The sequence below is a fragment of the Typopeltis vanoorti genome, chromosome 23 (assembly GCF_054136105.1).
Source record: "Typopeltis vanoorti isolate ZY-2024b chromosome 23, IOZ_Tvanoo_1.0, whole genome shotgun sequence".
Classification (NCBI taxonomy): domain Eukaryota; kingdom Metazoa; phylum Arthropoda; class Arachnida; order Uropygi; family Thelyphonidae; genus Typopeltis; species Typopeltis vanoorti.
In genome coordinates, this window is record NC_143571.1 from 80,618,922 (window position 1) to 80,646,906 (window position 27,985).

Consider the following 27,985-nt stretch of genomic DNA (forward strand, 5'->3'; position numbering starts at 1 on the left):
GAGTAGAAGAAATTCTGGAGTCATCCCATTTGGTTCCTTTGCAGCACCAAAGAATGGAAGGTTGGGAGTGGTTGGAGGAGGGGCACACTATGTGAGAGGAGACAAAACATCATAGTGTGAGTTGCTGAGAGGAGAGGTGACCTCTAAGGTATAAAGAGAATAAGGAGAACTGGTCAAAAAGAGATCTACAGTAATTGGAGAATGAAGAGAGTTATCAGGAATTCAAGTGGTTAAATGTACAATTTGTGTTAGGTCATTACTTATAACAAAGACTTTTGCTTCTCATCCTGCTTAGTCAGTGGTGTTGGAGTAGGGAAGCCAGTCAGAATTGTGGACATTGAGGTTGCCATAAAGATGACCTTACTATTTGGATAATTGGATTGTAGGTGGTCAACTTTAATGAAAAGGAATGTGAAGGGATCCAAGTGATTAGCAGTGTTTTGAGACCAATAAATGCAACAAATGAAACCTTAAGCCAGAGAAAGTCAAAAGCAGGGGATTATAAATTAGCCATTTTCTGGCAGGCTATATCAGATTTCACCCTTGTGATGAAAAGAATTGTGAAGTGTGTTGTTTAGGCACTGGAGGTGGACATTAGTAGATGTAGCTGCAATCAGGGTTTCTGTCAGGAATAAGTTGTCTGGTCTGGAAGACTGCGAGTGATGATGAACATCATGTTTGTGTTAATGCCACTAAAGTGGGTGTGAAAGTGAGTTTCGAGTGAAGAGATTCTGGCATGGTTTTTCTGTTGTGATGGGATTAGTTTATGAGAGAGATTCACTTTTGTTGCAATGCCACTGTTATTGTTTGTGAGAGTCTTCCTGAGTTTGATTATAATTAGATGGAAAGATATTGTGGGAACATGCAGTGAGAGAAGATGACATGATGTTGCTTCGATAGTGCCCCCCCCCCCCGCCCTCTCCCACATACCACTGCTCAGACTCCCTCTTCAGGCATGAAGAGGGAGTCTGGCAGAGTATGTGGCAGTGGGATTAGGATTATGCACTAGTTGGTCGAGAAGCCTCTTGAATCGTTACTGATAGGTTTGGGTCCGTGCACTAACTGGCAATTAGCCTGTGTCACCACAGTTTTAACTGATGTACCCTCAATGTATGTTTGTCATTGTGAGTGATACCCTTCGGGGCTTTGAAGGGTATCACTCACAATGCACAGAGAAGAGGGTGGAGAGGAAACAGAACAGAATAATGGCCATTAAGGACAAAACAGTTCAGTCAACTGCAAACCACCAAAATGAGATTTTGCAGGAAGTAGTAGTAGTAGTTTAGGAGTAAAGCCACTAAAAGCAATTACCCAGACTACACAATGCAGATGGTTGACATGTTCACACAGAATGGAAAAATGACAGATACCCAAAGAGAGCCTAGAAAGCAAGACTTCGGGGAAAAATATGCAGTGGAAGACTAAAACAGACACAGGAGTGAAACATCCAAACCACACCTAAAGAAACATAAGACAACAACATAAAAATAAAAAATGCAGGATCAGATTACAATCCATAACAAATCATCGATCAAAACCCCATTATGGCTCAAAACAAACAAGTTCATAACTTATTTAAAACAAGTTACTTCTTGTCCCCCCCCCAAAAAAAAAAACCATCAACAAAATAAAATTTGTTTGTTAAACCACTTCATAAATCTAATATACCTAACACCCTATAGTTGATAGCATAGACAGTCTAACTTAACTTGCTCAACGGTCAGCTAAGTCACTGTTAGTAAAATTTATAAATTTATAAAAATTTATAAACTTTACTAAAAATCTTTATAAACTTTTAGTAAACTTTTTTAGTAAAGTTTAATTTATAAATCACAAATTTATAAAAAAAAAGAAAGAAAAAATCTGTCCATTTCAAATCACTAGTAAAAAATCACATCCTTAATCCCTTAACGTACCAATTAAAAATCAGAAAGCGGTCGTTTTTCTGCCAATTTTTTGGGCAAGTTTTGGGCAAGGGTGATTTGCTGGATCAAATTCATCATTATTTGAAAAATAATGATGAATTTGTACAAACGCAAACGAAATAGCCAATTTCTCAGCTGAAAGGAAATAGGCACAAGATTGTCTAGCGTCTATATTCGGTTGTATTTATATGTGAAACCAAAATTCAAAATCGATTTTGGTGCAATAAACAAAAGACGTGTCACGGGCATCTTTGTATGTTAAGGGATTAAAAATTCAGACATAACATTGAGTTTTGATGTCACTTCCTTATTTACTAATGTACAACTAACAGATAGTCTTGATTTAATGAAGTCTAACTCCTCTTCCCCTTCTCCCTGATATCTTTGAATTATTCAAATTTACTATGTATGCAGGTGACTTGACTTGGCAAGGAAAAATCAATAAATAAATTAATGATACTGCAAGACATAATAGAATGCAACAAAGCAACTCAAATCTATTCCTTTAGAAACAGTTCCAGAGATGCTTCCAAAACTGGGAAAAATGCTTGCAGGAGAACATACAGGATGAGAATATTTCGAAAGGAGATATGTTCCTATAGCTCATAAGCTTCTCAAATTTATATATATATGTAAATAAATAATGTCCTGCAACTTTTTGAACAGGCCTCATACAGTTAATCCTCAACTTACAATGCGAGTTCAGTTCTGACTATCTTGTAAGTTGAAAAGGTCATATATCAGAAATCACTACATGAACCATAACAATATGTTAACAATTAACATACCTGAATGCTAAAATGTGTAGGTCTGTTGTTTTCTTATTTTTTAACTAAATTTACCATTTATTTATAGTGAAATAATACAACATACAAATTATAACATAAATTACTGTGTACTGTATTTTGATAAATAAACATGAATGTACAGTCCTTCTGTGTGCTTACTATTAAGTAAACTAATTGGCTGGTAATGTAGAGCAAGGAAAATTCTTCAAAGCTGCAGCTTTATTAATTGGACAATTCATTAGGAGAGGCCAAGTCATCAATAACAAATTCTTGAAAGTCAGGAATTGCAACAAAGCATCCTGCAGATGGTTCACTAAATGGCATAACTTGTGGGAGGTTTAGGCTCATCATCGGGGGAAGGGGAGGGACACTGGCAATAGACTTCAAAAATTTGTACATTGAATCTAACTTATTCTGCACAGTTTGCCTTTTCTTTTCTGCCTGAATTTCTCAGTAGCAAGTAGTTGCAGCTTGCATCATTCTGTCTTCCTTACTAAATCTCTCCATGTTGGGATCCATTTCCTTAAACTTTTTTTTTTTTTTGGGAGAGTTCAGCTTCTTTTTGTTCTTCTGTAACATTCTGTGCTTCTAGCTATATTAGGCCTTCACTCGAGAACTCTTCTTGGAAAGCTTCCACCAATGCTGTACACCTTTATTGTCAACATTCAACTTCACCTAGCAGCACTCTCTTCCCTAATCTTTTGTAAGGTTTTGCATTTTGTCATTGTCAAATCCTATGAATGTATGAACATATTTTCAGCAACTTCTTCCAAACACCCTACACTCTACTGTAACATAACTCCATGCTGCATCTGCATTCTCTGAGCAATGCAAGATATGTTTCCTTCTAAAGGTCTCTGAGGGTTTTCTCACCCTCAGTAGCAGCAATAGCCTGAGAAAAAGTATTTTTGAAATGATGCCTTGAATGCAGCAGTATTTGGTGAATGGGATGGCCATTATAAGTCATTACATTGCAAGCTGAATTGACTATATATCTGGATACATAACTTTTGTTAGAGAGCAGTCTGCCTAATTTAAACATATAATAAATTTAGTTTAATCCTTTATCCAAGTGTGAGCAAACAAAGTTTGCGACTGAAAGTATCTTCAGGACTGGGGCAAGGTGGTACAACTCCAGGGCAACTCGTTGCAAAGGTGGAGCAAGATACTAACACTCCTGTCTCAGTATCTCCTCAATAAAGGTCGAAACTAGTCTGGGTAATGGCCCTTCCCTTAATGCAGAACATTAGACATATCCACAAGGAGATGTGTTTTGCATTATAGGAGATACTGAGACAGGAGTGTTGGTAGCTTGCTCCACCTTTGCAACGAGTTTCCCTGGTGTTGTACCACCTTACCCCAGTCCTGAAGATACTTTCAGGCGCAAACTTTGTTTGCTCACACTTGGATAAAGGATTAAACTAAATTTATTATACTCTAACCAAGTGAAAAATAAACTTTCAACATCTTTCTCTAAATCCAGAGTAATTTATTAAAAAAGGGTGGCACACCAATTAGCAACTCCTATAGGTAGAGATGACCTGCGAATGCTTCTGCCTGGTATCTCAGCTTGGGCCTGGCTCCCACTGAAGAGACAAACCTGTTCCAGCGGATTCCAGCAACAGTTTAGGAGAACCGAAAAGAGAGCTCCGATTGAAGTCCTGCCTTGGTAAGATTCCTTTGTTCTTTTTGGGGTTTTTTTTTTAGGCCTATACACGGCATTCCGCTATTTTATAGGAATAGACTATCCTTGGAAAGTCTTCTTCCTTTCTTTCTTTAAGTAATGTCTTCGGTTTTACCAAAGGTAAGAACCCTCGGGTTCGAAATTGATGCTAATATTGAGAAGAGGACGTTTGCGTTGACTATAATTAACTATGTCGGGGCAGACAACATTTCCGGTTTTACCCCTTATGGGGGGGGGGGAAGGTTTCAAGTTGTATGCACTAGCGTTGCAACTAGAGAAAAATTACTGAAAGGAGTCGAGTGCCAGGGAAAAGTTTTTCATCCTTTTGTGGTAGGAAGTCTTTCCAAAAATGTAAGAATAGATCGTTTCCCGACAGAATATCTCGAAGAAGACACTGACATCATCACTAAAGTCTTCTCGAAATGGGGCGCCGTCCGGGATACAAAAATTGGTACGGACGCTGACTTCCCTCAATGGAAGTCAGGAGAAGTCACTTTTTCTGTCATGATGAAGGCAGAAATTCCGAATTTCGTCAAAATAGGATCGGCCAGGGTAATGGTTAGCTACCCTGGCGTAAAGCGACAATGCTTTAAGTGCGGTGCCCTCACGCATCTCGGGGCTCAGTGCCCGAAAATGAAATGCCGCAACTGCCTTACAACGGGCCATACATTGGAGAAATGCCAGTCGGCCTGCTTAAAATGTGGCAACAAGGACCACAAAGTGGACACCTGTCCAAACAGAAACCATGCCGAAAGAGTGGGAGGCACTATCACGCCCAACACTCCAATACCAGAAAACAATATCAGTGGCATGGAGCAGAACAACTTCCCAACCCTGAAGGCTGCACATGAAAGGGCAGCAACAATGAATAATACCGCCACATCGCAAATTGAAGTAACAGAGAAACCTACAGCCAAAACTGTAGAAGCAGCCAGGAAAGACTCAAAGCAGGAGGAGCCAGCCAACGACCAAACTGCCACCATAGAAAATAAACAGAACCACCAGCAAGAAGGTTCTATCACGGTAGTTGAAGAAACAGTAGAAATGGAAACTCACAGTGAAGAAACCACACAAAAAAGGCCAGGCAGCCCTGAAGAAGGGAATGTAAAAAAACCAAAACCAGGGAGTCCTGGCGTAGTTGAAACTGGAAAGGTAACAGCAAAACTCACAAAGTACCCTTATGCAAAAGCCAATGCACCGATACTGCATCTGCTAAAAGACTTCTCCGAGGATGCGAAGGTTTTACGAAATGGAATAGAAACATTCGGGGATATCCTACTTATCCTCACAGGGAAAAATGGGCCTAAAGTGGTAAGCGCAGAGTGGAATGATATGTTTGTCGAAGACATAGATGAAATCACTCCAGAACAAATCGAAGAATTTATTGATGCAAAGGATGACGTGGGAGCAGCATTGTACAGAGGCCTAGGAATGCTAAACTACTCCCGTGGAGATAAGTTATATGATCACATCCTTAGTACCCATAACAATAGAAAGCAGGAGGATTCAAGCCCTGCCTAACACGCTGAAAAGTCAGTTGACTCGTTGCATACAGCTGCCAGAAAAAAAAAAAAAAAAAAAAAAAGGTCCTTTTTTTTGTTCTCTTTCAAATTAGAATTTTTGTTTTGAAAAGGTCTTTTCCACACACGAGGGGGCACCCTGAGAACCTGGGCTGCGAAGGCCTACATCGAGGGGGTGCAGCTCCTTGTGGGCTGCATCACCCAGGCCAGGCTCTTTCCCCGCTCTTCTGATCATTCAGTTTGAAATTCCGAAATTCACATAGTTTCTTATTTCTTTGGTTCTGTCTTACAAATTGTTATATATACGTTTTACTGTTATTTACCAGTTCCTTTTTCATGTGTTGCTTCTTTCATTTGTTTTTCCCCACTTTCCTCGGGCAGTCATCTGAAGAGGTGACTGACCGAGGGAAGTTGAAAAGAACGGATGGAGGGAGATAATGTCGGAGATCTGCTTGGTGCTGGCATTTAAGTCAGGCCAAGTAGATCGACTGAGGCCTCTTTTAACTATCTACTCTATCTTTCTCCTCCTCTCTCACTATCAGGCTGACTCTCAGCACAACTTTTATTAAATCTAAAGAGGCCAGTGATGAAAGGCATGAACTCCCATTCTACCTAATAAAGGTTGAAACTAGTCTGGGTAGTGGCCCTTCCCTTAATGCAGAACATTAGACATATCCGCAAGGAGATGTGTTTTGCATTATACTGAGATACTGAGACAGGAGTGTTGGCATCTTGCTCCACCTTTGCAATGAGTTGCCCTGGTGTTGTACCACCTTACCCCAGTCCTGAAGATACTTTTAGGTGCAAACTTTGTTTGCTCACACTTGGATAAAGGATTAAACTAAATTTATTATACTCTAACCAAGTGAAAAATAAACTTTCAACTAATTTAAACAAGTTCCTTTGCAAGTATCACATGAACTGGCCATTGTTACTTCTGTATACCTCCAGCTACCTCTGTATTAAAAACCTGTCATAAAAGACACTTTATAACTTTTATACAAAATAAATATTTAAAAAATTTATTGTAAGAAACTAAGGAAACCAGGTGCCACATTTAGGATTTCACAAGACAAGCATTGCTTTTAAAACTATCCTTGTATTTGTGAGTTTAGATTTATCTATATACTTATTTAACTGATTCCTTTTCTACCTGATGGTGTAGAAGTACTACAAAGAGCACTCCACTTCTTTTGTGCTCTGGCCAGAGCATGAAAGGACTCCAGATATTTTTGTCCATTACAATTTGAATTGCTTCACTTACTCATTTTCAGGTGTAAACTGCAACATATTGTTTTGCTCTGAAAATGCTTCTTTGAAATTGAGCAAAATATTAACTAGTTAATAAACATACTTTTATAATTTAGTTTTGTTTGGTGTTATAATTTATAATACGTTATAAAAAAGAATATGAAGTGGATTTGAAAGAGATGATCATTTGGTTTTGAGCAGCATAAAAATTTCATATCGAAAAGAAAAACATTATTATTATTATTTCGAGACAACTCCAAGGAGTCCAAAGACTCATTGAGGGAAGGCACTTACTCTACAACTCTCCGTTTCCATCATCTACACCAACACCATCTATTGCTCACCACCACTACTACTACTAGTATTTTTTGTCTGTAAACTGCATGTCCTAAAGGCTGAATTGCCTGTAAGCAGGATGAAAAAGCAGAGTTTCTGTGAGAAAAAACCCTGCTACCTCTGCATGAGATTGGATAATTCATCATCAATTGAAAAAAAACCATATAAAGATTCTTCTCATCATAACGAGAATCAAAATTAGGCCTTTTTCTCCTAAGTAATTATTTTCTTTTCCTTCATGGAAAAGAAAATAATTACTTCATTGGGGAAACAGGATATACAATCCCTATCCGTAAAAAAGAGCACAAACACACATTAAATTCAAAATGTTTGGTGAAGCAGGCCTCTCAGATCACGCTCTTAACACCCTGCACCAAATTGAGTGGAAAAGTACTTGTTCATTACATCATACAAAAACCTGGTATGAACGGAAATTTAAAGAAGCCTGTGAAATTTTGATAAATAACCTTAATCTTGTGTAGCTCAGTGGTTGTGGAGCTTGTGTAGCTCAGTGGTTGTGGCGTTTTCACACCATGGCGCTTGGCCGCACGAAGGAAGACTTGGTTTCGAGTCAAGTCGGCGACTAGAGGAAATTTTTCTAAGCCTTTTTTCGACCGGTTCCCGAGTTAGTCGATCTCTGGCACGGGCAAGGGGTTTTTCCTCCCGGAAACTCGTGTTTTTCGTCCCGTAAACTCAAGAAAATCGACCGTCGAACTCACATTATTTCAGACATTAAATATATTGTGTTAGGGTTAGGGACCACGAGATGGCGGCACATTTGAGCCGTCTCTCTTCACTGCGTACCACTTAATTAGTGATAGATAGCCTTGGGCCATCTATCTCTCATTGGTATCAGTGGAGATTGAACTGCCCACTCAATCTCCAAAAGTTAGATAGGGCTAAATGGCCTCGCGTACTCCCGTATACGGGAATAAAAAGGCGTTAGCTGAGTTTTTTTTTTTAACCTTAATCTTAACAATAATGGTGGCATAAAAATCCCAAAAATTTGGATGGCACGCATTCAGCCCACCTAGTTTCCAGCAAACCCTGACTTTAGGACTCTAAGCAATTTTTCAGCTTTTATTGGCCATTATTCATACCAGTTAGTTGTAATTTATATATAAGTAATTCTCTTTTTTTATTTATTATTTATTAATTTTGTCCTTTTTTTGTAAACATGGTGCTCTCCAGCTCAATTTAAGTTTGTAATGTAATAGATAACAATAATAGGACTCTAGCTTTGATGTAGTAAGGGTTTTTTTTTCATCAGAGGTCAGGCCAATAGTTGTAACGGTTGGTCAGTAACTTCAGCATGCCATGTAGATTGTAGTGCAGCTTGTTTCTTTGTATATATGTGTATACTCCAGATGATGACCTTAATGTGAAGGTTGAAACGTTGAGTGTTTATTTTGGTTTATATTAAACTGAAGTTTTACTCTAACAGGTAGTCGTTTCCATTATTTTTCATAATGTCTTCGAAGTAATTACTCCAGATATCTAAAATATATCTTCAGTTTTCATGTCACCTTTATCATCTGATTCCTTTTACAGTAATCTTTACTCTATTTCTAAGCTTTTTTAATAGCCTCCAGGATATTTTGTGGAAACAGGCTGTTCTGTGGGTAATCCAAGGTCAATGGGAAGGCTGTGTGCTGCTATTGGGGAAGAAGTTTGGGAAAGTTTCCAAAGAAGCCCTGGAAAATCAACCAGATAGGCATCTCATCAAATTGGAATTCCACATGTGACTGTGTGGTGTGTTTTACAACAGTGTCTATATTTAAGGCCCTACAAATTCACCCTCATACAACATTTGAAGAAAGACGATAAGAAGATATGCCAGGATTTCTATGCAGAAATTATCAGTAGGATAGAACAAAATGAGGACTTTTTGGACATGATCATTTTCAGTGACAAGTGCGCTTTTCACATAAGTGGGCAAGTAAACACAACTGCAGATTTGGAGAAGCAAAAATCCACAGGCCATCGTAGAACATGTTCGGGGCACCCCAAAGGCTAACGTTTTTTGTATCATAAGCAAGAAGAAAGAGTATGGACCCTTACTTTTTATTTTCGGATCCTACCATTACTGGTGGTGTGTATCTGGACATGCTACTCGGGAACCTAATGCCACAATTAGATGACGATGACCACAAAAGACATTTACATTTCCAGCAAGACGGAGCACCTCTTCATTACCTGACAGACGTAAAGTCATACCTCGACACCCGTTTTTCCCAGGCAGATGGATTGATAGAGAGGTGCCTGTAGCACGGCCACCACGTACCCCCAACCTTACACTGCTAGATTTTTTTCTTATGGGGCTTTGAGAAAAATCAAGTGTTTGTACCATCACTACCAGCCAATTTGGATAAGCTGCGTTCCAGAACTACTGCCACCACTGCTGAAGTTATGCCAGATATGCTCTGTTGCATATGGCAGGAAACAGATTACACACAGGATGTAAGCAGAATTACTGGAGGCAATCACATCAATTTTTAACTGTCTGTGTTGAAACACCCTATATATCAAAGAAATAGGGACAAAATATTTAAAAAGAAGAAAAGAGGCAAGTTTGTGGGCTTGATTTATGAAACCTTAAAGTGCTCAAACTTTCCAAGCTTCAACTGCATTAACAGCCTACATCTTACATACTAATCTCTATACTATCCTCCAGTAGGGTGAAGACAAGATCAGATTTCTCTTTTGTTTACTTTCATTTTCAGTCTTTCATGAAGAATGGAATATAAAGAAGTTTTACATGTTTAAAGCCAAGAATTGAATTATAAAATTACAATTTCAGAAAGTATAAAATGCATAGTTATACTTACCCACCAAAAGCAATTATATATCTATTCAACATATGTCTCTCTGAAGATGAAAATGTTCCATAAAGAAAAAATATCTTCCCTTTAAAATAGTTTGGTAATTCTGGTAAATCTGTATTTTCATTATGCTCTGTTTCTTTTTTAAGTTTGTTATTTTCCTTTGTTTGCTGAACTTCATTTATTCTTGATGCTCTAAACAAAGCATCAACAAATATGTCAAGTATAAAGCAAATATTTAAATCAAATACAAAAAATGCCTGCACATCAGTGAGAGGAATCTACATTATGTATAACTACAAAAATAAGTTTTTTTTTTGACTAAATACCAAAAATGAAAGAAATAATTATGCATTACTGATGAAAGAAACATGCTAATATGATACATAGTGCACTTACTCTTTACTAATCAATCAATAACTAGGTCAACAGCACCTGAGGTAACATCTCAATAATAGTTCTTATCGGTGAGTATGGGCAAACCTAAAATAACTCAAATGGGAAAGGCACCTTAAAGACCGAAGAGATTGTTTTTGAAACAACCAAAAGTTAAATTTGGTAAATGCTGTAAGAACTAATGCTAATGTTTGGACTACCAGAATCTGAATACATGATCGACACTTTGGTGAAATCTGCAACAGCATCAACCAATTTCTCTGTTTGCAATGGTGAGTCTGTTAGAGCCTGGATGTATTCCCGAGCCAGCAAGTATTAAATCATTGGAGTGCAAGAAAACAAACAGGTGCAGATCAGTGTAAGGCAGAGTTTGAAGCAGCACCCAACACTGCCAAGAGGAGAGCCCCGAGTCTCTGTTGTACTTATGAAATGGTAATACCAGTTTCAGTACCTATATAATATCATAACTTGGCTAATTGGAGGCTAAAATACATTTCAACTGCAGAGTGAACTCAAGGTTTACTTTTTACTCCATTTCTTTAGCATGCAATACGAGTGATTTTTCAGCAGAGCATCAAACAGTAATGGAGAGATCTAACATTTCTTTTTACTGAGGGTAAAGCTTTAAAACTTTTTTTTTCGCAAACTGGACAGCATGATCTACAGAACCAAATGATAATGTTTTAAGTGGCTTCTAAGGTCAACAGCAAATAATCTTGCAGCCACTATTTTCGTAAGAATGTCCTGAAGGAAGTCAGAATAGTGACGTGGGAAATGCTGTATAAAATGTCACAATTTGTAGGGATGGGTGAAATGTGCAGAGCATAGTAAAGAATACCTTATTATATATTCCATATCACTCCTAATTTCAACTTACCTTAAAACAACAACTATAAGCGTCAATCTAGCAAAGAAAAATAAATTATATCCAAAAAACATCAAAGGCAATCATCAAAAAAACCTTCCAGATCCACTTCCCAAATATGTCATCTTTAGTCCAAAACTCAGTGATCCATTTTCATCTCCAATGTTCCAAAAAAACACACACCTTTTCTTGACAACAACTCAACCTACAGCTTCTTCAGTCATTACCCATCTCGTTTCCCCAAATACACACGCACTTTCGAATCTTTTAACTTTTCCCAATTATACACACACTGATTTTTTTTTTTTCAAGGCAACATTTGTGCATATGTTTACTCCAATATTACTTGTAAAAAAAACAACTTATAATTTCCTTTTTTTCCCCCTTCTATATCTTATCTGGCTAAAAATTTCTTTCTTCTATGGGTGCCCTCTATGGACAACTAGTGGGCATCATAGATTGTTGTGTGGAAGATACTAAGAATTTGTTTCCCCATATCCTTGAGAGTTATACCTTACCATATTTATTGAGACTGGGCTGATAATTTTTTTAAGTCCACTGCTGATTTTTTTTTAAGTCTCTCCTCTGTGGCAAAGAAGATTGGAAGTTTATTTTCCACTTGGTTAGGCTATAATAAATTTAGTTTAATCCTTTATCCAAGTGCAAGCAAATAAAGTTTGCGCCTGAAGTATCTTCAGGACTGAGGCAACTCGTAGTAAAGGTGGACCAAGTTCTCATCACTCCTTGTCTCAGTATCTCCCATAATGCAAAGCACATCTCCTTTCGGACATGTATAATGCTATGCATTAAGGGAAGGGCCACTACCCAGACCAGTTTCGACCTTTATTGAGGTCTCATCAGTGGGAGCCAGACCCAGAAGTGGTGATACTAAGACAGAAGCAATGGAGAGGTCATATTTACCTATACGAGTTGCCAAAAGGTGTTCCACCTTATTATTAAATTACTCTGGATTCAGAGAAAGATGTTGGAAGTTTATTTTCCACTTGGTTAGGCTATAATAAATTTAGTTTAATCCTTTATCCAAGTGTGAGCAAACAAAGTTTGTGCCTGAAGTATCTTCAGGTCTGAAGCAACTCGTGGTAAAGGTGGACCAAGCTCTCATCACCGCAAAGCACATCACCTTGGGGACATGTATAATGCTATATGCATTAAGGGAAGGGGCACTACCCAGACCAACCATAGTCTAACTAAGTGGGAAAAAACTTCCAACAACTTTCTCTAAATCCAGAGCAATTTAATAATAAGGTGGTACACCTTTTGGCAACTCATATAGGTAAATATGACCTCTTCATTGCTTCTGCCTTAGTATCACCACTTCTGGGTCTGACTCCCACTGATGAGACCTCAATAAAGGTCGAAACTGGTCTGAGTAGTGGCCCTTTCCTTAATGCATAGCATTATACATGTCTGCAAGGAGATGTGCTTTGCATTATGGGAGATACTGAGACAAGGAGTGATGAGAGCTTGGTCCACCTTTACGAGTTGCCTCAGTCCTGAAGATACTTCAGGTGCAAACTTTGTTTGCTTACACTTGGATAAAGGATTAAACTAATTTATTATTGTGCAAAGAAGAGAGTTAGTCTTTTTCATTTGATCTTGTGCAGGAGGTTCAAGACACAGTCTGCTAGACCTACCCAACCATAATTATATTGGTAAATGTAATTCTCATGTTCTTCATGATGGTGAAAGCAGATCCTTATCTCCATATCAAGATGGCAGCTGTTTACCTGTTTCCCCTAAAAAGCAACTTCATTGGAGGCACTCTTAGTCCAGGTGTACAATTTGCAAATACAAGGAACTTTACACACACACACATAAAGGCCTAAGAGTGGGGGGAACTTGTCTTTAGGGGGAGAAGAGATAAGGGTAGGCAACAAGATATGAGAAAGATGCAGTGCAAAGTTTAAATTTCTTTATAAAGTTTGCTATTTTTTTCTGATGTGCCACAGATATATGGAATGATGATACTATTATTGTAATCAGTATTTGAGAGGGAAGAGAGACAGAGAGAGAGAAACCAGTATTTGTTAATTATGTTAAAACTTCAGCCATTTGATATAAAAGTGTGATGAATATGGTTAAGATGGAAGTCAGAGATTGACAGCTCTGTTAACTCAAATTTTTATAATATCATGTTTATGCTACCCATGACTGTGAGTGGGTAGCATAAACATCATGAATGACTAGATACAGTTTTGCAGGTTTTGAATCTAAGTGGGTTGATAATAACATTACGCAAAGGTAAATGTGGTCCAAAGCGGATGTTGAAATGTATATACATGAATGCTAGAAGTATCAGAAATATGGAGGGGGGGGGGATTTTGCACTGGTTAGCTCAACTTGGCCCAAAACTATCAGTATCAGCAAAACGCAGTTGACAGAAGATGATATAGTTAGAGGATGTGTTGTGAAAAGGAAGAACAGGGGGGGGGGGGTATTGTAAAAAGGAAAAACAACATCATAGGACAACTATTAAGACACTTAGACTGGATTACAAATTTGATTGAGAGAATGATGGAGGGAAGACCATCATTCGCTCAATCCCTCTACCACTAGTAAAGGGAGACCAAGAACCCAATACATGAGTGACATCAAAAATGAACAAAGTTACCAAACAGTCAAACTAATAGTACAAAACAGAACAACATCAGCAGCCCATGCTATCTACCAACCAATAAACTGAGGACAGAAGAAGAAGAAAAGGGCTAGTGATGCCACATGACATAGTGGCAACTCAGAAACAATGAAAAATCACTTAAAAGTTAGAATCAATATAATGAAATATTTTGAGAAAATAAATACTTCTTTCTCAACTTTCTAAGTTTTAATATCCATTATTAACCATCACAGTCTGCATAGTCCATCACTGGGTAAGAAATAAGCCAATTACTGCTGTCCACTACATATCCATTTTAGGTTGCCATGACGTGATTAACTGATTATGTCATGTTACAAATGAGTGCTCTCTAAAATTAAAATGATACATGCATGTCGTATTCTCTTACTGATCATATTTCATTATGACCAAATCAGTGTTAATTGACAAAACAGGCATTTATAATGATAAGTAGAGTAAACATACAAAAAAAAAACTATGACATAAAACATGAAACAGAATCAGCAGGTGGGTTGTGGATAACTGGTTTAAGTATTTTTTGGATTCTTTGGGGGGGGGGGGGGTAGCCATTGGCTGAGAAAGTGTCAGGGATGTGATTTAGTTCAGTGGTTAGGGCTTGATCATTTGAACAGATTAGTTTTGCCCTGTTGAATAATGTCTTAACTCCATATTGTTGTGAGGTGGGGGGGGGTGATGGGATTGTTGGTGAATGTATCTGCCTATATGGGTGGGTTTTCTATAAACTGAGAAAACCAAGGTTCCATCAGGTTGGCGGGTGACTAGTGTGTTTAGGAAGGGGAGGCTATTGTTTTTCTCTTTTTCCAGGGTGAACTTGATTCCAGGGTGTTGGTTGTTTAAGTGTGTTAGGAAGGAGAGGAGTGAATCCGGGCCATGTGGCCAAATAGCGAATGCATCATCAACGTAACAAAGCCATATGGTAGGTTTTTGTGGGGCTGAGTTTAAGGCTTTCTCTTCAAAAGTCTCCATAAAGAAGTTGGCCAAGGGTGGGGAAAGTGGTGAACCTGTAGAATTTTTCCTGCCAAACGAAATAGCCTGAGTTCTGAAATATTGTGAACTGAAATAGGGCTGAGATATCGGGAGGAAATTTAGCTTGGATTAGCTCTCAGGTTTCTTTGAGGGGAACATTCGTGAATAAGGAGGAGACATCAAACTGACCATTATGTCATTATGTTGGAGTGTAAGGTTTTCTATACTGGCTTTGAATGTGTGATGGTGTGTTGCCAGTATAGTGTGAAAGTGCTTTAGCTAAATGCTTAGCTAGTTTATAAGTGGGGGAATCAATGCCATCCAATATAGGACGTAATGGCACATTTTCTTTATGTATTTTTGGGAGCCCATATATGCGGGAGTGGTCAAAAGTTATATAGTTTTAATGTGTTGGTAATCTCCACAGGCCAAGAAGTAACCTTCTTAAGGAGCCTATGGAGTTTTCTAATTTTTGAGTTGGTGGGATTGTATTCAACAGGGAGGTAAGTAGCTCGATCTAATAGTAAAGTCTTAAGCTTACCTGTGTAGTCATTATGAATGAGTACCACAGTGGCGTTCCCCTTATCCGCTTTGGTGATAACTATTTCTTTGTTTTTCTTCAATTCTTGTAGTGACTTGTATTCATTAATGGATATGTTGGTTTTTGGTGGTTTTGCTTTTGTGAGAACACAGGCTACATCCAATCTAATATCGTTGGCGATGTGGTTTGGAAGGTGGCAAATCCCGCGTTCAATCTGGATCATTAATTCCTCGGCCGGTAATTTCCTAGGAGCAATGCTGAAGTTGTGACCACGTGACAAAGCATTGAGTGCTTCAGGTTTCAAGATAACTGAAGAAAGGTTAACTACAGTGTTGGTTTGTAGTTTAGGTTTGGACGCCGAGTTCTTTATTAATTTATCAAACTTGATATGTCGACTCCGTATTCTTCAAATTCTTTATTTGCTGCCGTACATGAGACGTCATGTAGAACTAGCCAAAGCTCGTGATTAAGCGTATTTAAAAGCTCATTTTCTAGCGCTAAAATAGCTCTGTTTATGTCGGCTAGGGAACTGCGTGTAGCGGTAATTCGTTCCCGAAGTAAAGCCTGGCACGCCTTGTTGTAAATATGGAGAGCTTTCTGTGAAAAGAAGCGGTGTTTAAATTTTACACAATTAGGGATGACTTGATTATCCCGGCAGCGTTTTAGGAATGCCAGACAGTTCAGTTGTCTGGATAACTTCAGCTTCAGTTTGCCGTAATGGCAGGCCTAGCGTGTGAAGGAATCTCTGTGGATGATCGTAATGCTTGTAGAGAGGCTTATACGCTGGTTAAACATGATAACTAATAATTAAAGAATTGACAGCGAACACTAGAAATATAAATTAAATAAACTTTAATATATACTTTCTGATATTTCGGCAACGTCATGTTGCCATCTTCTTGGGAACTTAATACAAAGAGAAGTGCACGCAAGTACTACATAACAGCAAAATGAGAAACGAAGCAAGGAAGATACCGTTTTCCTAAAGTTGATGGTGCCCCTGGTGGGCTATATCGGTAGTTCTTGGCCTTTGGGCTGAAGTTCTTCTGATAAATGTTTCCCAAATTTGGAGCAGTCTCATGCATCCAAATTTGTTGAGGTTTGGCATGTTCCTAAGGGCTGATGCTGATTCCATGAATAGTCTTTCATATTTGAACTTGCTGCGGTGTGTTACTGTGGCTTTCTTCCACCTTATTCTGTGGCGAGTATCCACAGCGTGGTCTGCAAGAGCAGAGTAGGCTGTACTGGTGAAATCGGATGTAATCCTGCTTTCTAAGATTCTGATATTTGCTATCTTGCCTGTTTGGCCAAAGTAGGACAATTTACAGCTGCAAGGGACCTGGTATACACCAGGTAGGTGTGGGAAGTGGTTGGTCTTTAGTAGAGCGGATAAAGGATGCCAATTTTCTATATGGTCTGTAACAAGTGGTCAAGTCATGTTTTTTTTAGGATTTTGTTGATTTTTTCCGAGGTGCCTCAGATGCAAGAAATGGTGACGGATTTAGAGTAATCTTTTTTGTGAATGGGGGGGGGGTTGTGGATAACTGGTTTAAGTATTTTTTGGATTCTTTTGGAGGGGTAGCCATTGGCTGAGAAAGTGTCAAGGATGGGATTTAGTTCAGTGGTTAGGGCTTGATCATTTGAACAGATTAGTTTTGCACTGTCGAATAGTCTTAATAACTCCGTATTGTTGTGAGGGGGGATGATGGGATTGTTGGTGAATGTATCTCCTGTATGGGTGGGTTGTCTATAAACTGAGAAAACCAAGGTTCCATCAGGTTGGCAGGTGACTAGTGTGTCTAGGAAGGGGAGGTTATTGATTTTCTCTTTTTCCAGGGTGAACTTGATTCTAGGGTGTTGGTTGTTTAAGTGTGTTAGGAAGGAGAGGAGTGAATCCGGGCCATGTGGCCAAATACCGAAAGTTTATTTAATTTATATTTCTGGTGTACGCTGTCAATTCCTTAATTATTAGTTATCATGTTTAACCAGCATATAAGCCTCTCTACAAGAATTATGATCATCCACAGAGATTCCTTCGCACGCAAGGCCTGCCATTACGGCAAACTGAAGCTGAAGTTATCCAGACAACTGAACTGTCTGGCATTCCTAAAACGCTGCCGGGATAATCAAGTCATCCCTAATTGTCTAAAATTTAAACACTGCTTCTTTTCACAGAAAGCTCTCCGTATTTACAACCGGGCAAGCCAGGCTTTACTTCAGTAGCAAATTACTGCTACACGCTGTTCCCTAGCTGACATAAACAGAGCTATTTTAGCACTAGAAAATGAGCTTTCAGATATGCTTAATCACGAGCTTTGGTCAGTTCTATGTGATGTCTCGTGTACGGCGGCAAATGAAGAATTAGAACGAATACGGAGTCGACATATCAACAAGTTTGATAAATTAATAAAGAACTCGGCGTCCAAACCCAAACTACAAACCAACACTGTAGTTTAGGTTTGTTAAAAAACGTTTAATGTTAATTTTCTTGACCAAAAAGCTCTGAAAAACTTTTATTGGGATTATATTGATCAAGTGTATATAATAAACAACTAAGTTATACCAACTAGTTTCGCCAACTAAGTCTGTTGGCATCTTCAGGGTACATAACTGATGTAAGGCACTAAAAAGTAAAAAACTGTTACAAACTAAAATCAACCGATTCCAATTATATTAAACAAAGAACAGAGCACGTACAATACATTCATAGAGTGTGGATGATCTCATTTGTTATTTAGGAATGTTCTATAGTTGGCACTATAGAACGTTCATAGTGCACCTGGCCATCCATCTCACCTAGACCACCTCCATCCAGATGTAAAAGTTTTTTATTTGCCACCAAATACAACTCCACTCATTCAGCCTATGGACCAAGAGGCGATTGCCACATTTAAGGTGAACTATCTTCGAACCACTTTCGCCCAAGCTATAGACACCGACCCAGAACTATCTTTGTGAGAGTTTTGGAAACAGTACGATATTTATAAATGCATCAAAAATATTGCGATCACATGCGAGGCTGTGACAAAGAGATGCATGATTGGAATCTGGAAAAACTGTGTCCAGCATTTTCTTAATGATGAATTTGATAGTGAAGATGAACTTGAAATGGTTACGCAAAATATTGTAATACTGGCAAATGGACTTTCTTTAGACATTCTTTAGACGTTGAAGTGGAAGATGTTGAGGAGCTGCTAGAGCAAGAATCTGGAGAACTTATCGCTTTGGAAGAAAAAAGAATGGCTGAAGAAGAAAGGATTGAAGAAGAGAAAAATGAAGATGAGGAAAAACCAGAAAGAAAATTCACCATTAGAGGATTATCTGAAGGTTTTTCTCTACTAAATAAACTTCTTACATATTTTGAGGAAATGGACCCAAACATCGAACAATTTGCAGGGATTGAACGAATGGTACAAGATGCTTTTCGGCCATACCGTGAAATTTACGAGCAGAAAAGGAAACAAATAATTCAGACAAAAATCGACATGTTTATGAGAAAAACAACTCCCACTACATCAAGTGGTGGCATTGATGACCCACAGCCAAGCACGATTGGTCAGTAAAATATTTCTTATCTATTTTCTGCATATGTTTTGTTTAGTTCTTTAAGATAAAATATTTTTTAGGTTTTATACAGCATTTGATATCTTTTTCATAATATTTTTTATTTTTGTAAATAGTAAACCAATTGTATTGTACACAGTGTCTGATTTACCTAAACTGGTCCGACTTACGTCCAGATCGCTTTATGATTAGTCGGTCGGAACCTAACATGGTCGTAAGTCGACGACTACCTGTACATATTTTTAAATTACTTCACTCTACAACTACTTACCTCTGTAATTCATCCTCTGTATCAACACTGTCCACATCTGTTGATGCTAGATACTCGAAATCATCAGCGTCATCTTCAACTTCCTCAAGATATTTATTTACTTCGGCTATGAAAGCATTAACAAACTTGGTGAGCCACTTTAGGTATCTTTATCTCAATGTGTTACTAATGCACATATAAATGTTAAAAAAACAGACATTCAATAAAGACAAAAAATATTAATATACAAAACAACACCTAACTTTCAAATCTCACTAAATTGCAGATTGTTTAAGATGTATGTTTCTGATTGCAGATATAACAGGTATATGGTATAAATACTACATAGTATTAATTATTAAGATCTGCCACCAAGCTTTTTTTATTTTTTTTTTTCAATACTTAAGGGGAAAAAACTCATGATAGCTATTTGTTCTTTTATTATTAATTCTAATATTTTTAAACTATTTCTTAAAGAAGTATCATCATCATCATCATATTCCTGATATGTATACCCTCAAGGGGCATACAAGATATGATAGCACTACATGAAAAACTTACATCATTACTAACTTCCTATCTACAATTTTCATCCAAATCAATCAGATAACAGATTGATTTGGAGGAAAATCTGACTCCAACATTATCAAATATTATATTTCTGTCTTCTAATGCACTTTTTACTGTATCAATCCAGCTACACCTTGGTCTTCCCCTGGGTCTTTTTCCTGTCAACCTGGCAAAGAACACTTGTTTCGCTTTCCTCTCCCATTCTGTTTACATGACCATACCACCTGAGATTAGCTCTGCTAACACATTCCTGGATGCTAACAATGTCAAGTTCTTTCCTAATATCCTCACTTTTAATATGATATTGCCATTGATGCCATCTGTTCATGCCCCTAAACTTTCTCAGGATTCTCATATCTATGGTCTCTAGTCTTTGGTTAAGTACTTTATTTCTAACCCAGCTCTCAGATCCATAAGTTAAAATTCGTTTGAAACACTGTCTTGTATAAGCTAATTTACTGTTTTGACTAATTTCCCTCTTATTCCATATAAATTTATTCTGTTAACTTCCTACCATACTAGCTTTGTTGATTCAATTGTGTATTTCTATATTTGCCTTATAAGATGCACTTTTTTGTACCTAAAATTTATCTGGAAATTAGGATGTGTCTTAGAAACCTGTGCATCTTGGAAAATTGGTGTCGAGGCTAGCTGGTGAACGGACGTGCTACCGGAGAGCTCCTGAGAGATTTGTGTTTTTTGTTGATTTATTGGTGTTTTGGATTCAATTTAATGGACTTAAGTGTGTAATTTTGGTATATTATTGGAGCTTTATTAGCGTGGTTAGTGTACTAAAGTGTTTTATAACATAATCTATGTTGGGAAGTCGCCGCTAGATGAATTCGTAATGTGTAGTGTTCGTGCAAGCTCCAGATAAGATAAGTATCATTTTCAGTTATCGATACAAATTACTTAATATTGTGTAGTTTTGTTTTGTTTGCCTTGCGTATTTTAGTGAGTCTATTTTTGGTGTGTTATAACGTATAATTTGACAAAACACGTTGCAAATAAATATGGCACCTGTGCGAAGGAAAATGGCAGCCAGTAATGAAGGTTCGCCATCGTTATCAAAGAACGGTAGCATAAAAGAAATGAGTCAGTGTACTAGCTGTGAAATGTACGCTTTGCGGAGTGTGGTCGGACTGTGGTTAGATGATAATAAAGGATTGAATGTGTGTAAAAAATGTAGGGAGAATGAGGAATTGAAGTGTATTTCGGATCGTGAGTGTGATATTTTTGTCAACCTTCAGAATGAAGGAAATAGGGATGACAAGAAACAGCAAGGTTGTACATGAAAATTGTGAGAGTGTGAATGTAGAAAGTGTGAATGATAGTATAAATGGTTTCTCAGAGAACAAAAAAGATGAGATAGATTCATTGAGTGAGATCACGTTGTTGAATAGTGCGATAGAAAGAGCAAAACAGCAGTTAGAGTGCATGAACAAAAGTAGACTGAATGAACCAACCAATAATAAAAGGTATGACAGGAAAAATAGACGTATGAATGTGAACATGAACAAAATGAAGGATAGAGTGCTGTATGGAGACTCGTTAGTACGAGGTGTGTTAGTAGAGGATTTGACAAAATCGTACCAACCTGGTGCGACCATAAAGGACATAACTGCGTCTATTAGAGAGCAAAAGGAAAGGGTGAAAGAAATGATTATTGTGGCAGGTACGAATGATTTGAAAGGAGATAAAATGGAAATGATAGAAGACCTGAATGAATTGTTTGAGGTAGCAAAAGAAAAGAGTGAGAGAGTTAGAATGATTAGTCTTTTGCCACGGTATGACAGTGAAATGTTTAAAAGGAGGGCTATAATTGCGAATGACTTTATGCGTGGGTTATGTATGACGAGTGGTGTGGAATTTGTGGATGTGTGGAGTGAGTTTGATGGGCGAAAGGATCTATATAAGATGGATGGCTTGCATCTGAATGGTTACGGTGTAAGAAGACTTGAGAAAGTGTTGCTGAATGTAGTGGATGTGCAAATTCAGGGAAACTAGATTTGCTAGGGGGGGGGGAGTAGAGATACAGTCCTTATGGAGGCAGTTGAATGTAAGAATGAATATAATATGCCAGAGCAAATAAGGACAACAAATCTGAGTGGGATAGTTAATATAAGGCATCAAGGTAGGGTTGGGGCTAATGGAGGTCTTAAATTCATGTACACTAATACTAGGAGTATTAGGAACAAGAAGGAAGAGTTTTTGGCTATGGTTGGCACTTCCAGACCACAGGTTATAGGTATTAGTGAAACATGGCTGACTGTAGATGATATAACTAGTGGGATTGAATGTGATGGGTATAGTGTGTTCAGGAATGACAGAGAGAATAAAATGGGGGGAAGGGGTATTGTTGATGATAGCTGATGAGCTCCAGCCAAGGAGAATAGAAGTTGAATTGCAGGATAGAGAAAAGAGCACATTTGAGGCCATTTGGTGTGAGATTGTGGCTAGCAGAACTAAATATACAATTGGGTGCTGCTATAGACCAGGTGATGGAAAAGATGGTGGTGACAGTATGCACAAGCAAATAGAAGAAATGGGTGGAAGGAGGGTGATTATTATGGGAGATTTCAACTATGGTCGCATTGATTGGAATGAGGAGAGGACACACGGGAGGAAGGAATTGGATTTTATGCGGTTATTAAGGGATAACTATCTGCGACAGCATGTAATGGAAAATACTAGGGGTCAGAGAGTGCTTGACCTAGTAATTACATCTGAGGATTTGGCTGTAACAAATATGACCACATTGCCACCAATCGGTGAGAGTGATCATCGGGTCTTAACTTGGGAGGTGGCTAAAGGTGCAGAATTTTCAATTAAGACAGGGTATATGTGGAATTACCTTGCTGGCAAGTATGACAAGCTTAGGAGTTTGATTGGTTCAGTGCCATGGCATGTACAACTGCAAGGACTAGAAGTTGATAGTGCATGGGAGGTAGTTAAGAAGTGCTTGCATGAAGCAATGGCTGACTGTATACCTAGAGTCCGAATAATAAATCAAGTAGGGGTTAAATGGATGAATAACACCATTAAGCTTGAGTTGCAAAAAAAGAAACAACTATGGAGGGAATTTAAGGAGAACGGTGACTGGCAGGCACATGAACGGTATAAAGCGCAGGCCAGAAGGGTGACGAGTGTGGTAAGAAAAGCAAAAAAGGATTACAAAAGAACATTGGCCATGCAGGCTAAAGAGAATCCTAAACAGTTTTTTAGATATATAGCAAGTAAAAGGAAAATGTACATGGCAGATTGATTTTAAAGAATGCTGATGGTAGGGAGGTAACTGAATCAGTTGAGATAGTTGAGTTACTGAGTGAGCACTTTGCAAAAGTATATCATCCAGGTGGTGACATTGCAGAAACGAATAAACCAGTAGATTATACGGGAATTGTGGTTAATGAAGTGGAGGTGAGTAGTCTATTGCATAACCTCAATGTCAATACATCTGTGGGATTGGATGGTATACCAGCTCGTGTTGTACGAGATGCAGCTAAAGAATTGTCAGTACCCTTGACCATTTTGTTTAATTTGAGTCTCGGGTCTGGGTTAGTCCTGAGCGGGTGGAAAGAGGGGAAAATAGTTCCACTGCATAAAGGTGGTTCCAAGACTGCTGTTGTAAATTACCGACCGATTAGCATATCAGGAATCATTGTCAAGATCTTAGAGAAATTAGTCAAGATCTTAGAGAAATTAGTCAAGAAAAGAATACAGGATTGGATAGATGAAAATGGGATATTGTATGGGGGACAACATGGTTTTGTGAAGGGTAGATCATGCCTCAGTAACTTGCTCACGTTTTATAACACAGTGACGGCTGAACTGGATAGGGGTAATGGGTTTACAGTGATACTACTGGACCTTGCCAAGGCCTTTGATAGGATACCACATGGAACCCTAATCAGTAAACTGGAGCAGATGGGTATAGATATAGGGTTGGTGAGATGGATAAGAGGGTGGTTGAAGGAGAGATATCAAAGAGTGGTTTACTCAGGAGTGGAGTCTAAAAGACGTCTTGTGACTAGTGGAGTGCCACAGGGCTCTGTTCTTGGACCACTGCTTTTCAATTTGTTCATCAATGATATTGGAAAGGATCTGAGAGGAAGTGTTCACTTGTTTGCTGATGATGCAAAGTTGGGTAGAGCAATTGTGAGTGCACAAGATGTCAAAATTTTACAGGATGATTTGGATAGTTTGGAGGACTGGGCTAGGAAAAATGGATGTCAATTTAATGTGGCAAAGTGTAAGGTTAGGCACTTTGGGGTGAAAAGAATAGCAGCAGTATATCGCATTGGTGGAATCATACTCCAGGAGATTGATGAGGCCAGGGATTTGGGAGTGTTGGTGGATAGGGAGTTGAAGTTTAGGGGGCACATGTCAAAAGTAACTAAAACAGCTCACCAAATCACTTGGCTTCTGAAAAATACTTTAACATGCAGAGACGAACAAGTTGTTGTTCCTCTGTATCGAGCCTTGATAAGACCCCATCTGGACTTCTGTGCCCAGCTATGGGCACCAGGGTTTCTTCGTGATGGGGAGGAAGTGGAGAGGGTCCAGAGACGAGTGACCAAGATGATAGCAGGTCTGTGGAATGAACCTTATGAGAATAGGTTGAAGATTTGTGGGTTGCAGAAATTGGACGATAGGCGAAGGAGGTGTGATATGATTGAGACATTCAAATTACCGAAGGGTTTTTATAAGATTGATCCAGAAGACATTTTTGAAAATATGACTGGTGGTGGGAGGACTAGGGGCCATGCATGGAAGCTGGGCAAGAGCGTGGTTGACAAGGGTGTTAGAGCTAGGTTCTTTACTTGGAGAGTGGTAAATGAGTGGAATAAGCTTCCAGAGTCTGTTGTGGGTGCTACGACCGTGAATGAGTTCAAGGCAAGGTATGATAGATACTGTGTGAATGTTGAATAGTTGTTCTTGACATGATGTTAGGGCCTCCCTCGATGAGTCGGTCGACTCCTTGGAGTTTCCCGGAACAACAATAATAATAATAATAATAATAATCTTATGCACTGATGTGTTTTTATGTATGTGCAGTTCCAGTGTGTTATTGCTTGTCAGTACTGTGTGATCAGTTTGAATAGCTGCACAGTTGTTAATGATCAGGCATTTAGACTAGTAATCAATACATTATTATATTAAAATTTTTTAATTGATGAAAATTCTAAAAAACACAATCTCTGCAGAAAACTAGCAAATGGTCAGAATTAAAAATTTGGAGAATAGATCAAAAAGGATCGGGTTGCTGCATATCTACAGAAATGATTATTCAACGAGCAAAATTTTTGGCAACAGAAAGAAAGAAACATCGATTTTACAGGGTTACCATCATGGTGTTTTAGATTTATGAAGAGAAATGATTTATGCATGCATGCAAAAATGAAAATATCACAAAAAATGCCAGACGAATTTGAAATTAAAATAACTGAGTTTCACATATTCATCATAAATGCTAGAAAACAAGACAATTTTGAACTTTCACAGATAGCTAATATAAATGAAGTGCCTTTGAGTTATGATGTGCCTTTTGAACAAGGAAAAAACCCACTATACTGTTGCTTTGTTGTGCTGTACAGTTGAAACAAAACTGCCACCTTGTTTTTTTTTTTTAAATTTTTAAAAGAAAAACAATGCCGAAGGAGTTTACATTCATCCAAAAAGATGGAAGGATGAGGAGGGGATGAAGTTATGGATAAAGAAAGTGTGGTCCATTCATCCTGGCAATTTGTCAGAAGCCTGCTTTGTTAGTACAGGATCAGTTTAGATGCCATAAAACCGAAGCCATTAAGAATGAACTTCGCAAAATGAACACAAAGATAGCTGTAATCCAAGGACTCACCTCTGTGCTTCAACATTTAGATGTATCCAGTGGTGAGCTATGGAAATTTTAACAAAGGGCTCGCATCGTCGAACAAGAAAAAAGCCGTATTTCACACAAAAACTTTTATTAATAAAGCTTGTGTACAAATGCCAATAAAAAAATATGAGGGGACAATCAACCTATAAAGGCTATCATTTTTAAACAAATATTTCATGATCTAAACATAAAATATTTACACACAATTATCTGTGTTAATTTATCTTACATAAGAAAAACATTTTTTAACTATCAAAATATAATAAGAATAAAATCTTTTATAATTGCACATATGAAATATGTCAGCATTTTTTATAAACAAAATAAATTTCTTTTGTTTGCGATAGACGTTTTTATGACAAACAATCTATAAATAATAAATAAATATTATGTAAACACAATAATATTGCAGTATGTTATATTTCTCTTTTGTTTTTATACTTCAAGTGATAATCAACAGTACCAATCAAGGGGTATTATTTTATAGTCCTATTTATTTATATGCGATTACCAAAGTGAATTCTTATTTGCAAAATAGTAACAGTAACTATAATATTTTATTTAATAAAATCGCTTTGTTAGGTTACCGTATGAGTTTTTCGTTTAATATATTTCAAAAAATTATTTTGTTTTTTTTTTTGAAAACATAAAAAAAGTAAACAAGAAGAATAAGGAGATCGCAAATTTGAGAAAAATTTAACAAAGGGCTCGGGCGAGCCCCTTATAACTCACCACTGGATGTATCAATAAACAAACCATTTAAAGGATTTATGATGGGAAAAATGGCTCAATTGGATGCAATCTCCAAATTTTGAGGAAATATCTACAGGTAGGAGATAGAAGGCCACAATTTCACAAGTGTGCATGGTTCATGGAATGAAGTGAAACCCAAAATTATTATAAAATCTTTTCGAAAGTGTGGCATTAGTAATTCTCTTGATGGTATGACTTGGTTTCTGATGAAGAATTAAGTTCAAAAAATTCTGAGAGTGAAGATGAAGATGAATAAAGATTTATATATATGTATAAATCTTATAATAATCTTATATACAATATATAAAAACAATAAACAAAATCATGTTTTTACATACCTTTATTTTCATTTCCATGTTTATCTCTGTCCACCTCACTATCATCATCATATGTTTTCCCCAGATCTTCTATTGAAGACAGTTTTTTGATACCTGAATTAATTTCACTTTCAGATTGTTGTTTAGTTGGAATCTCTTTCTGCAAAATTTCATTAGTACTTTCTTCTTGTTTCTTAATACTCCGGATTAAAGGCTTTGGGGTTGTCTGTTTAACATCCATTGTCTCTTCTTTCTTAGCTGCAAATGGTGTCTTTGAAATTTTCTTCTTAATTCCAACTTCCTCATCAGATTCACTTTCTGAGGTATCGTCTTTGGTTATATTTCCTAACATGTACCTAAACAGAATTATTACGTTACCACATGGCAGTGTAAATCATGTAAAACTCATCTCTTTCAAAAACAAAATCTTTAAATTCCTTTTAACCTTTAATCCACCTACCATACTAAATATACTATAGGTTTTATTACCTTTTATGGTTAGGTTTGACATGAAGATAAAAACTTTGGGAAATTTGAAATGGTTTCTAAAACCAATTATAGAAAATTAAAACTACATTCAATTTATTTACTAGTTCAACATTTATAAGCTTTTTAAACATTGAATTCAATATAATTATATAGGATGCAAGAAATTAAATTCTTACTTTCCACAAAATAAAAAAAAAATGCACATAAATGATATAAAAATTATATTCATGAGAATGCTTTTATAATGAGAGAGCAACTGACTTTGCTACAAACTGTTCAAAATTGCTTTAAGTGTCCACTCCAAATGGAAACAATAAGTGGCGATAGTATTTCCCCTATACAAAATCAAATACACAGTTTATTTATTTAGTGAATAATGTATGTATAGAAAGTGATAAGAGAACTGGTAGA

General features: G+C 37.5%; 1 protein-coding gene across 1 annotated transcript in view; it reads right to left on the reverse strand.

Moving 5' to 3' along the window:
* LOC150094028 (DNA repair protein XRCC1-like) overlaps window positions 1-27,985 on the reverse strand; it is a 191,547-nt gene that overhangs the window by 25,595 nt on the left and 137,967 nt on the right. The window contains exons 10-12 of the mRNA XM_090413044.1: window positions 27,107-27,441; window positions 19,589-19,694; window positions 10,333-10,521 (exon numbers count right to left, since the gene is read on the reverse strand). Of these exons, the coding sequence (XP_090269170.1) occupies window positions 10,333-10,521; window positions 19,589-19,694; window positions 27,107-27,441 (630 nt within the window). The remainder of the gene's footprint in view (window positions 1-10,332; window positions 10,522-19,588; window positions 19,695-27,106; window positions 27,442-27,985) is intronic.